Source organism: Schistocerca piceifrons, chromosome 4, assembly GCF_021461385.2.
Source record: "Schistocerca piceifrons isolate TAMUIC-IGC-003096 chromosome 4, iqSchPice1.1, whole genome shotgun sequence".
NCBI lineage: Eukaryota > Metazoa > Arthropoda > Insecta > Orthoptera > Acrididae > Schistocerca > Schistocerca piceifrons.
The window spans coordinates 144,951,301-144,964,569 of record NC_060141.1 but is presented as its reverse complement, the minus strand read 5'-3'; the positions used below and the strand labels follow the sequence as shown (position 1 = coordinate 144,964,569).

At 36.6% G+C, this 13,269-nt stretch overlaps 1 protein-coding gene across 2 annotated transcripts in view; it reads left to right on the top strand.

Annotated features, from left to right (window-relative positions):
• The window catches only part of LOC124795246 (b(0,+)-type amino acid transporter 1-like), a 410,036-nt gene that overhangs the window by 329,442 nt on the left and 67,325 nt on the right, over positions 1–13,269 (top strand). For both annotated transcript variants that reach the window (XM_047259180.1, XM_047259181.1), the window contains 3 exons: positions 3,455–3,499; positions 3,956–4,079; positions 8,930–9,033. In XM_047259180.1, coding sequence (XP_047115136.1) covers positions 3,455–3,499; positions 3,956–4,079; positions 8,930–9,033 — 273 coding nt within the window. The remainder of the gene's footprint in view (positions 1–3,454; positions 3,500–3,955; positions 4,080–8,929; positions 9,034–13,269) is intronic.

The following is a 13,269-nucleotide window of genomic DNA, read 5'->3' as shown; positions in this document are numbered from 1 at the left end:
TCCCCAATGGTCATACAGCATTTCAACAATAGCCTGTTGGTTTTTCTTTTCTCCGTTTCAGATTCAAAACCATTCAAAAACTGCTGCATAATGGCCAACACTTGCTGACATTGTTGCTTGCACAGGCCATATCCTATTGGCAGTTACATTGTAGCTTCTCCACTCCATTGTCTGTAGTGGTAACAGAGGAAGATGATTCACTGATGACACTGAACAGCCTATCCTGGACTGGCCTACCTGTTCCTCTGCACATTACTTTTAGAGATGTGTTGTGGCTGCTCCTGACAATTAGCAACCCAAAGTTCTCTTTGACCACCTTTAATGCTTATGATCATTGCTGGTAAGTAGGGTTATTTACTGAACCACAGGAGCTTTTTGCCATCAACAAAAACTTCACAGTTTAAGTAAGCATCTAGACTGATGATTGGAACTCATCTCATGATGAAGGCAGGATAACACTGTCTCGATGCTTAAACTGTAAACAACCATGCAAAGCAATCTGTGTTACTCACACTTCCTGGAATAGTTTCGTCAATCTGGAGCTGTAATTTTCCACAGTATGTCTGCTTTTGATGCCTCAAAGAAGTTGCATCTAAAAATAATATTATGGCTACATTCTGTTAAAATGAAAAATTCAAAGGCCTGTGTTCTGTCATTGATAGTTATTCTTGCATTAGATGTTCCTGTTGGTTGGATGCATTTCCAGTTTTCGGCTTGCAGCACAATCACTTCTGTACCATGGAACATACTCTTCCTTAGACAATGACAATAAGCATTTGACATCAGAGGAAAAGAAACGCCTGAGCAACTAGTGTCCAGACATGATGGCCATCAGTGAGATTTGCCATGTCTATAACTGTTGTCCATGGAGGATTTTCATCTATGGTGACCTCATGTCCATAGACAGTTGCCTTGGTTGATATTCTTGAATTTGGTGGTTATATGAACAGCTGGCATACCACCTCTGTATAGCGATGAGGAATGCCTAAGACATGGTGCAGAATGACCTCGTGCAGGGAACTGTGATGGGTTTTGCACCACAGGTTAACTGCAACTGTCTATAGTTGACTGGTGTGAATAGAACTGTTGTGACAGCTGATGTATGATGGTGTAATGGTCACTGGACATTCATCATCTTTTTTCTGCTGTATCACACAATGTGTCCATGGTATCTACAGTGGAGCCATATCTGAGTGTAGCCCTCTGTCTTCAAATATCTGTTCTTCTGCAGTGTTGGACATTGGTGCCAAAGATGGAGAAACCCTCGTTCAGCTTTCCTTAATACAGCCTGCTGTATCAAGTTGACATTCGTGGCTGCTACCTGCTGCTCACTTGGTCTGATAGTTTGGCTGCCATAAACTGCTTATCTCTTCTCTTACTACCAGGCTTATGAGACGGTGTCTTAATTGTAAGGGTTTATTCATTAGTAAAATTATCTTATTTTACTAATAGGTCCTTGGTTAATGTTAGTGATCTTAACTGTTGCTAATAATACTAAAAATAAATGAGTTATCATTAGTGTAATAATAAATGTAGGTCTATGATATAATTTTTCTGAAGATATTGTTATTTCTTGGTAATTGATTGAATTATTAATATTTATAGTTTCAGTATTTTTGAAGATGTCTATAAATATTATTATATCTAAAATAATTAATGCTGATATAATGAAGATTAATATTGTTAAAGCAACAATTATAGTAATCAATTTAGGTTGAAACATTTCATTTGATTAAATTCTTGTGACATAAATAAATAGAACTAATATGCCACCAAGAAACTGCCATAGGGAGCACATTCAGGAGTCAGTCATATCACTTTTGTCCTACTTTTTTTCTGTAGCATTTTCCAATGTGTTGGCACTACATGATGAATTCCTCTGTCATTATGACATCCTTCTCCAGAAGTGCTCGGCACTCACCTCTTGTGACTCCTTTAATCAATTGTGAGAGTTGGTCAACTTCTGTCACATTCAGATTCACAATGTGGCATAGGGCCAAAACATTCTGTATGTAAGACTTTGTCATTTCCTCATGATGCTGTTCTTTAATTTTTCTTCCAGTAAGTGAGCTTGTTGTTGATTGTTACTAAATGATTTCTTAAGTTTGGCTTGGAATTTGACCATCTAAAAAGTTTCTTTTCATTGTTTTCAATCCACTGCTGGGCTCTGCCGCCCAAGCAAAAGCACACATTTGCCACATACATCATGTCATTTCTCCTATGGTATGTGGCAACTCAGCCAAATCCATTCATCATTTCACTGGATCCTGACCATCATCTCAGGAAAAAACTGATGTACGCCTGATGGGCAGCTGACTTGTCACTGTTTTGAAATCCATTGATTTGCTGAAGATATGGATCTTGGGAACAATTTACCGCTTGTATTACAGTTCCTATATGTGTAGGTGATGACTTTTACATTGCCTAATTGGAACCATGGTTATGCATGTGTTCTGAAGTAGCCAGTGTCTCCAGCAAACAATTTTACACCAAAATCGCAACAGAGTTCAAATCCAAAAGGAAAGTTGTCACTGAAGAGAAAGGCTTACCGCTGAAAACACATTTATTGTGATCACCACTGTTCACTTGGAACAGAACAGAACTTCTGGACGGAGTACCACTATTTATAGAAACATTAAATGTTCCAGCATATACTAACATACAAACAAGAAATTTCAAGAACCTTCCAAAAATGATGAATATTAATTAACAAATAATGGCTATTGGTTGGGTTTGAAATGACAAACTAAAGCACGTCAGCCAGTGAGGCTAACTCCTACATCACACTGAGTGCAGCACACCTTACGGCAATATTAGACTGATGATCATTTGAATTGGTTGCAGTTACCAAACAGCATGTTCTGCACTCTTTTGATTGGAAGAAAGTAGTCTCATTTCATCCCATGAAAATATCCCTCATGAGAACAGCTCCATCCACATACTTCAAAAGTGCAACACATCCCTTCGTGAAGTAAATGACTTCCCATAAGGAAGTTAAGATATGACCTTCATGAAGTATTTTGCAGATGATGAAATTCCATATTTTCATAAACGATCTTGTCTAACTTGCATACCACCTTGTTCAGATGAAATGTCGTTACAAAACTACAGGCTAAGTTTAACAAATATTGGTTTGAAGGGATTCTGTGTTTAAAGGTTACATCAACACAATCATAAAAGATAAGTATATGTATTACTATTTCATCTTAGCTGAACATTATGATGTTAAATATAGCTCAAGATTATTGCATTTTAAATTGTCTGTCATATTCTGAAATACAGACCGCACATGTGTGCGTGTGCACATGCATGTTTTCATCTTTTCATCATATTATATACATTGTATTCCATACTGGATTTCCCATTACTTCATAAATATTTGAATATCTTAGTGAATTTTTACTATGCAAATCCATTAGAAGGTGTGCTTAAATTTTTCTTTCCCTTTTTCCAGGTCAATGGTGACTACCGTAACAGAAGAAGTAAAGAAACCAGAAGTGTGAGTATGACTTATTTTTTCTGTTCTGCTTTCTACCAAGTGTGGTGGTGCAGTGATTAAACATTTGACTAATAGTGGGGAGGATGGTCATTCAATCCATGTTCATCCATTCAATTTTAACTTTTCTATGATTTCTCTAACTGGCTTATGGTGAATGCCAGGATGGCTCCTTTCAAAGGGGACAGTCAGATTTTTGTTCTCATTATCCCCAAACTTGAGTTTGGGCTTCATTTCTAATGGCCTGATTGTCTATGGGACATTACACCCTAATCTTTTCTATATTATGTTTACATGTTACATTAATTATGTCAGAGAATTATCAGAAAGTTAGATAGCTGTTGGTGATTGATGAATAATTTGTTGTGTGTGGTAATCCAGATGAACATAAGAATAATGTGTACAAGAATCTTTTATGTGGCAGAACCGATGTTTAGCTAAGTATTCATCTGTTGACAGGAACATTCTCCGAAGCATAGTGATTGCAGTGCCTCTGGTTACTCTATTCTACTTCATGATGAATGTCTCATATATGACAGTGCTGAGTATACCAGAGATGATTGCAGCACCTGCAGTAGCTGTGGTATGTTGTCAAAAACTATTTTCTGTAAAGCGACGTGTTTGTGGTAGTTAGAGATAAGTTGGACACGGATGCTACATTAGATTGTTTCCTATATTCCTCTATTATGAAAAACAAGTAACTTTATTTTTCTTTTTATTGGACTGGCAGTTTCCAACTAAATCTTCAGTTCAGATAGGGGAAAGGATAGAGTGGGGGGACTGGGGGGGGGGGGGGGGGGGGTGAGGGGGGAGGGACATTCAATACAGATGCCATAAAGAAAACTAGGGGAAAATTTCTGATGACTGAACTCAGTCATTATATCTCCCATAAAAGACAAATTGAAAACTGTGGTTGAAACTTACAGATCATAAATCATTATACAGATACTTACTATAGAGATAACTTAATAATAAATAACAACCCACCTTCAGTCAATGATACTATTGTGATGGTATCTGAAAATGGAGATAATTGCAGACTCACTACAAAAGAGAATGTAGAGAACTGCTGGACAAACATGAATGGCAACTCCTCCATCCATAACATGGGATGTTTGTGAAGATTATAACAGTATGATAGCCTGTCAAAATATCCATCAAAAAGCTTAGAGAGATTTGAGTCAATGTAAGTTGATAAATCAATGCAACTATTCAAACTTCCTATGGATTTATGTTGCCAAAACAAGAGAAAACAGAGAGCAAGGTAAAATATATTGAATTCTGCATTCACAAAATCATGTGACGTTTGCGTAAACTCTGTCTGTACAGGAAAACACTTTAAACGAGCAAGGCACCACGTTCTGTCACGATTCTTGCTTGGTATTAAATTGCATATACTGCACAATTAGCCCCTTTCTAACTCATTATTTTGGTGAATATCTTGCACAACAAATGCTATGTGCAAGGAAAAGAGCATGTGTCAATCCTGTTTGTAAAAGGGTTAGAAAACTAGATGCACAGAACCGAAGGCCAATACTTGTAGCATGTAACTGTTGCATACTCATAGAGCAAATCCTAAGTCTGAACCAATGACCTTTCTTGAGAAGAGAAAACTTTTAAGGAACTACCATTTGTTCATGAAACACACACAAGCCAGATTCTGGTGGAAAAAATATTCAACAAAATCCCATCTAGTTCAAAGCAAAAACTGGGAATCCAAATTGGTTCAAAACTGATCCCAGTAGTCAGTTATTTGTATATCTGGGTTCACTACATTGTAAGTACTAGTTTTTAAGAACAGACTTATTGCCAAAGCAAAGCATTCAAATTTGTAAATGTTTATTAATAATTAATGATGTCACGATAAGCTGGAACTAGGTATATTCACTTAAGAGATTTGTTATTAACAATATCTCAAAACTCACAAGCAAAAGCAATGTGTGTGGCTACAACACTAGGAGAAAAGTTGATCTTCGCTACTCCGAGTTAAATCTAACTTTGACACAGAAAGGGATGAACTTTTCTGTCACAAAAGTCTTTAGTTACTTACAAAATAGCATCAAAACTCTGACAGATAGCCAACCAGCATTTAAAAACAAAAGAATTTCCGAATGACAACTTCTACTCGACAGATGAACTTTTACATATAGAGTACCGATTTTATAATTTTAATTGAATCACCTGTGGGTTTTTGGTGAAACATTGTAAAATTAATTAAACAAATGTTGCATTTTTCCTTGTTTCACAAATTTTATTATGGTTACCACACAAGCTAGGTTATGGGTTATAAGCCCATTTTCAATTACATTACTGAATCCAGAGATGATAAAACAAAGACAAACATGATGATGAGGCAAAGATAAACTTCATAATGTATTGATGCTTGGCCTAGTGTAAAATTACGCCAGTGACCATTACTGGACAAATTACATATGAAATTACACAATTCAGCAGTTACACTAACATGACTAGACATCCTTGCTTTATCATCTTTGGAATCAGTAATGTATTTGAAAATGGGCTTACAATCCAAAACGTAGGTTGTGCAATAACCATAATAAAATTTGTGAAGCAAGGCAAAAAACAGTGTCTGTTTATTAATTTTACAATTAATAAAAATAATTAAATTATGTTGTGTAAAGAAACCTTCTATTTAACTGGCACATTATACATCATTATGAAGTGTCGTATTCATGATCTATTGAGCAAGCAGTAATCTAATCTAACATAACCTAATTACTACAATGTACACATTAGCCTGCACCAGTTTCAGCATTTCATAGCCCTCTTCAGACATTATACTTAATCCACTAAAAGCTTTGTTATCAGATTCTCTTAGCTTTTGACAACATAACATATAATTCATTGAAATATTTCATTCCCTACCTGAACATGTACAATATACATGATGATGTTGTTAGTGGATTGAGCGGAATGCCTGAAGGTGGCAGTAAATTGCTGAAACTGGTAATCTGAATATTTTAGTAACTAAGTGATCATGACGTAATAAATTATTATATGAGCAAGTAGCAGTTCTCAGTGTAAAGATAGACGAGTAGTCGTAATGTACTGAAAATAACTAAGTATTTACAGATGAAGTGAATATTTTCTTTGAAAAATATGGTAGTAGTCAAGTAAGTAATATAATATAAACAGCTGTTGTATAGCATAGCTGAGAAGAGAGCATCTGTTTCCAAAGTAGCAGCTTTCTATCTAATTTATACAATTACATTTAGGTGCCGTAAGAGAAAATAGCAGTGAGCAGGATAGTGATAGTTTGTTGTTAATATATTTTACAGATTAAGTTTCTATCATTACCTCATCTTTTTCTAAGATATATTTTGAGTTGTTCCAAATCCCTGAAGGTTCCCCTTCTTGTGGGATATATGAAAAACGGTGAATGTGTGACTAAATGGATGCCTGTCACATCTGTTTAATAAAACGAATAAGAGTGAAATACAGTACATAATATCCCTCACCTCAACTACAATATCTTGCAAAAAGAAAACACAAGAGATTTGGTAGATTCAGTCTTCTAAGGTATGGTGACAGGGAGTTTTCCAAATGACCCATACTGTTGACAAGATAGGGTGTGGAGTACCCTCTCTAATATGTGATCATCTTGACAAAGCCTTGAATGACAAAATGCAGTGTTGTACAGTGGATGGTGAATGTTCTGTAGAAACAAGAAACCAAATTAGGACCACTATGTTCTCAGTATGCATGAAGAGTAATCAGATAGGATGACCAGCATTTCCAGATTGTTCACTAATGATACTGTACTATTATGTATTGAAAACTATTATCACTTAATGATGTAGGGCAGTGCAAAAATATAAAAGTCAAAACAAATTTTTCATATTCCCAAAACTATAATATTGAATGATCTGGTCAAGAAATATTGTAAGATATCAATACATTGGTTTGCTTGAAATGTATTTCCGGTGGAAGCAGTCCATATTTCTACTGTAAATATTGCAGTACTTGCACTGTATGTCATTACAAGAGTTGGGCTGGGTTGCTTCAGGATGGTTCAGACAAAAACAACAACAACAACAACAACAACATATATGATAAGAGGTTCTGTATAGTTGTTCTAATGCAGCAGGGAAGCAGACAGGTTTACATCAGAGCAAATGTCACTGTGAGTCAAAGTGATGTCTCTACAATCTGGAACAGTTTTCCAATGGCAAGATCAGCTGAGGATCATCACATAAGTAGCTACAGAAGAAAAACTGCAGATAAGTAGGTTTGATATCTGCACATAACAGCAAGCTGAAACCCTCAACCCCTACACATCTGTGGCAGCTGTGCCAAACAGCTTCAGGAGTGCAGATGTCAACACAAATGGTATGAAATAGTCTATGTGAACTAGGGTTACATGCCACAACACCTTCCCTCTCCTGCAACTTGAATTTGAAGAGACACTCAAGTCGCATGGGCATAAAACCACTCTTTGTACACTAGGCAGTATTGGGACACAGTGCTCATTTCTGATGAGACCCATATCAGTCCCCACACTGACAATACTGCTACTCATATCTGGAGGCAACGAGGACAATGTTTACATCCTAACTGTTCCACACTCCAGCACTCTTATGAAGATCATTTAGTAATGTTTTGGGGCACAGTTGTGTATGAGTGCCGGACAACCCTTGTGTTAATACATCTTGTGATGAGTGGTGGGTGTAAAGTATTGGGATGATATCCTTGCACATATTTTGCCTCCATTTAGTGAACATATTGGAGCAGGATTCACAATGATGAATGACAAACCATGCCTCCATCACCACACTATTATGAACATGTCCCTAGTGAGCATAGACTCTGGCAGATGGAAATGCCCTCCATATTCTCCAGATCTCAACTGTGTTGACAATGCATGGGCCTTGCTGAAACAAATGGTTTATGGATCAATATGTCAAAGAGTTATGTGGAAGATTTGGTAAGGAGCATGCTTAAGTGCATTCAAAAGTGTCTCCAATTAAGAGTAGGGCCAATTGATTCATAAACAATATGTTATGCAAGGTGTCATTGGGAAGAAATTGTAGTGTTTGCAATGGAATCTTTTGTAATGTTTTTTGTTTTCGTGTTTGTGTTTATCAAGTGGAAACATGCTTATCTTCTTTATTTTTGTTTTCTTATGACTGTACCTGCCAGAACAAAATCATTTTTGTTTCCTGTCATGTCCAGTATTCACAATAAATTAATACATTTATTTTGACCTGAGAGAGAGAGTTCTTTTTATTTCAAAAATAATTTTTAAAATAGGGCACTGTTTCTGCCATACCTGCAGTTACAAAATAATGTTCTATACTGCCTCTCCAGCTTCATTAGGTAATAAAATGTATGTTTTAATGGAGAAGTAATAAATTTTTGCTGGGTTATGTGTAAAATATTGCTCCAGAACATCCTGTGTCTATTTCACTGTAGGCATTTGGAGAACGCCTTCTGGGACCAATGAGTTTCATCATTCCACTGGGAGTAGCTCTGTCTACATTTGGATGTGCACTTGGCATTCAGTTCAGTGTGACGAGGTGAGTGGCTGTACTGATAAGTGAGGTTCCTGATGTAACTGATTAAGTCACATACATGGTTCAATGTGAAAAATATAGAATAAGTAAATTACAGCATAAATTTAATTTCAGTTAGGCTCACCATACTGCTTTGCAGATAATGAAAAGACAATGAGAATATTGTGCTGAACACTGGGGGCAACAGCAAAAAAATAGACCAGATACTGGGAGCTCCATTGGATCCACCGCCTGGTGGTAAGGATCCTACTTCTGGAGATACTGTTGAATTCAATAATACATTATGTCATGTACTACAGATCACCCTTTCTTTCACATTTGTAATGACATATGCGCGCGCACACACACACACACACACACACACACACACACACACACACACACACACAAACACACACATACTGATGAATGTTTAAACTGCAACTAAGTTTTTATCCATCATTAACTTATTATTGGTTTGCATTACAGGAAGTATTATTCATTTTAGATAAGCCTCTGTTCATACTGTACGTGGTAACTATTTACGCTATTTGATCAAAAGTATCCACACACCTGGCTGAAAATTACTTAAAAGTTCATGGCACCCTTCATCGGTAATGCTGAAATTCAATATGGTGTTGGCCCACCCTTAGCATTGATGACAGCTTCTGCTCTCGCAGGCTTACGTTCAATCAGGTGCTGGAACATTTCTTGGGGAATTGCAGCCCTTTCTTCATGGAGTGCTGCACTGAGGAGAGGTATCGATGTCAGTCGGTGAGGCCTGGCATGAAGTCGGCATTCCAAAACATCCCAAAGGTGTCCTATGGGATTCAGGTCAGGACCATATGCAGGCCAGTCCATTTCAGGGATGTTACTATTGTGTAACCACTCTGCCAGAGGCCGTGCATTATGAACAGGTGCTCGATCATGTTGAAAGATGCAGTCACCATCCCTGAATTGCTCTTAAACAGTGGGAAGCAAGAAGGTGCTTAAAACATCAATGTAGGCCTGTGCTGTAATAGTGCCATGCAAAACAACAAAGGGTGCAATCCTCCTCCATGAAAAACACAACCACACCAGAACACCACCGCTTGGGGATTTTACTGTTGGCATTACACACACTGGCAGGTGACATTCACCGGGCATTTGCCATACCCACACCCTACCATCGGATCACCACAATGTGTACCATGATTCATCACTCCACTCAATGTTTTTCCATTGTTCAATCGTCCAATCTTTATGCTCCTTACACCAAGCGCGGTGTCGTTTGGCATTTACGAGCATGATGTATGGCTTATGAGTAGCCGCTCAACCATGAAATCCAAGTTTTCTCACCTCCCAGCTAACTGTCATAGTACCTGTAGTGGATCCTGATGCAGTTTGAAATTCCTGTGTGATGGTCTGGATAGATGTCTTCCTATTAGACATTACGGCCCTCTTCAACTGTGTGCGGTCTTTGTCAGTGAACAGATGAGGTCATCGTGTACACTTTTGTCCTGTACATATCCCTTCACATTTCCACTTCACTATCACATCAGAAACAGTGGACCTAGGGATGTTTAGGAGTGTGGAAATCTTGCGTACAGACGTCTGACTAAGTGACACCCAATCACCTGACCACGTTCGAAGTCCGTGAGTTCCACAGAGCACCCCATTCTGCTCTCTCACAATGTCTAATGACTACTGAGACCACTGATATGGAGTACCTGCCAGTAGGTGCAACACACTGGACCTAATATGAGAAATGTATGTTTTTGGGGGTGTCCGGATACTTTTGATCCCATAATGTATGAAAGAGATCAATGGACAAGAAATTTTTGTAGAAGTTTTTATGGTATGGTTAGAAAGAAACTACTTACCAAATGGAAACACATACAGAACTAAAATTATTAGCTTTCAGCAAAAGGGGCTACTTCTTCTGGCAGGAGAGAGGGGAAGGAAGGAGGCTGTTAAAACACAGATTACAAAAGAAGTAATATTGAACTTAGGTCAAGTCAGACTTACTTCGTAGGCTGAGAAGAAAAAATAAATACAATGAACTTAGTAATGATATTTGTTGGGGGTGGGAGGCATTATGAGTGGCCTATAAGTGTTTAAAAAACCAGCACGGAGACACTAGACTATAAACATGAAAAAAATCTTTATGTGCATGATACGGGTGAACATCCATGATCAGTTATCATTTGCTGTGTTTAATAATGTACAAGACAGTATTACGGCCCTCTTGCCTTCCTACCCCAAGGTGCATACACACCTTCACAAACTGATTCAGCACAACAGATTGTAGGGCAGGGTTTAAATTTGCCTTGCACATAAATGATGCTAATGTAAATGGTACCTGAATTTTGGTAATTCATTTTAAATAAGAATTAAAGAGGAGTCTCAGTTTGGCATCAGGGAAAATTAACAAAAGTGAAAATGTGCAACATCTCACAAATAAGCTAGGTCTCTATGGCTTTTTAAAGGAAATGTATCATGCATATGTTTCTTAAATGGATAAACCAGAATACAATGGGCAAGTCAAACAATCCTTTGTTTTGAATTGTTTATTATCACTGAAAATTAACACGAAATTGACAAAAGTCTAGCAGTAGTCTGCTCCATTACTTCGAAAAGTTGTGGAATTGTTGCCTGAATTTAGATGTGTTGGACATGTATTTAAAATGATGAATGTAAAGGAAATTTTGAATCTTTAACCACAGTTAAACCAAGAAGGCACAGAATATGATACTGGACACTTAGAAATTAGAGATGTGAGAAACATGAGATGCCATATTCATACCAGAAAAAAGTATGCACATTTACAATACAAAATTAACTAGGGCAGAGCTTTGTGTATTATGGCTGACAAAAGTAAATGTGAAAATGAAGTTTCTAATTGGTGTTTAAATTTTTAAAGGAATAATTAGAGTTCATTTTTGTGCAAATTCATTGCTCTTGTTGAGACACAGTCCAGCACTGCATGCCAGAATCCAAACAGCAATAAAGAGTGGCCCTTGTAATATCTTACTTTCTAGTAGTTCATTTATAAAATTAAAGATTCTAATTCTGTGTTCTACTTCCTTTGACTAGTCATTCCAAAGCTTATAACATATAAATTAACAACAGTGGCAATAAAATTACAGATAATAATTATTAACTCGTGTTTCATTATTGCCCAGCTGGCAATAACAGGGCTGAATAATTTTTCACCATAATCAAATATTTTGGTAATTCTTTTTATATGAAACTTTACATAAGTCTGATTAAAGACAAACACACTGTTTTAAATTTTGACAGCATTTTAATAACCCCTTAGTAAATTTTCCAAGTACAAAACTACAGAAGTCAACAAACAGTTGATACATAATGAACTGACTCATTACTTGTGTGCTCTGGCACCCATTCTGACAATTAAAATGAATACACCCATAGTTGAAATTATGATCTTAACAAATTTATAATCACACAAATTAATTTTAGTTAAATTTCATTGCTCTATGGTGTACATGATGAAAAGTATACACAGACTGATAAACTAGTAAAACATTTAATAAATAAGTTTGATATTTGTAATGTAAGGAATTTTAACAGTATGTGGAGGGAATCTTAATTAATCAAATAATTAATGCATTTCCACTTTTACCCCCATTTATAATTTATTATAGCATCATATTTTTATGTAGTGTTTTTGTTTTCACCAGAAATTTTGTCTGAAAGGTAACTACTGTAATTTTACATGACTGACTAATTGAACTTTTACATGTGGTATTTGACAAAAGAATAAATTTAGATTGCAGTTATTAGTGATATATTCATCAGTAATTATATAAAAAAAAAGACTAAATTATGAATCTGAGTATTTGTGAACAAAACAGATGTGGATCACCAACTTTGATTCCATAAGGGAACCATTGTGCACAATGAATGCATGTTTTTATAAGGAAAAATAGAAAAACAGCAATCAATCACAATGCCATTGGCTTTTTATTATTCTCGCATATCCAGATTTCAGCTATAAATAACTATCTTCTGTGCGTTTGAGTGAGCTATAATCCAACAAACTCGCAGCAACAAGTGTCACCATATGACTTTACTGGTGTGTAGGGTGAAGGAAACTCGTGTGAGTTTGTGGGATTGTAACTCACCAAAAAGCACTGAAGATGCTTTATAGATGAAATCTGGATATGCAAGAATAATAAAAAACCAATGGGATTGCAATTGACTACTTCGTTCCCATCCTTCCTCATAAATGTGGGTCAGGCTCATGGCCTGCCA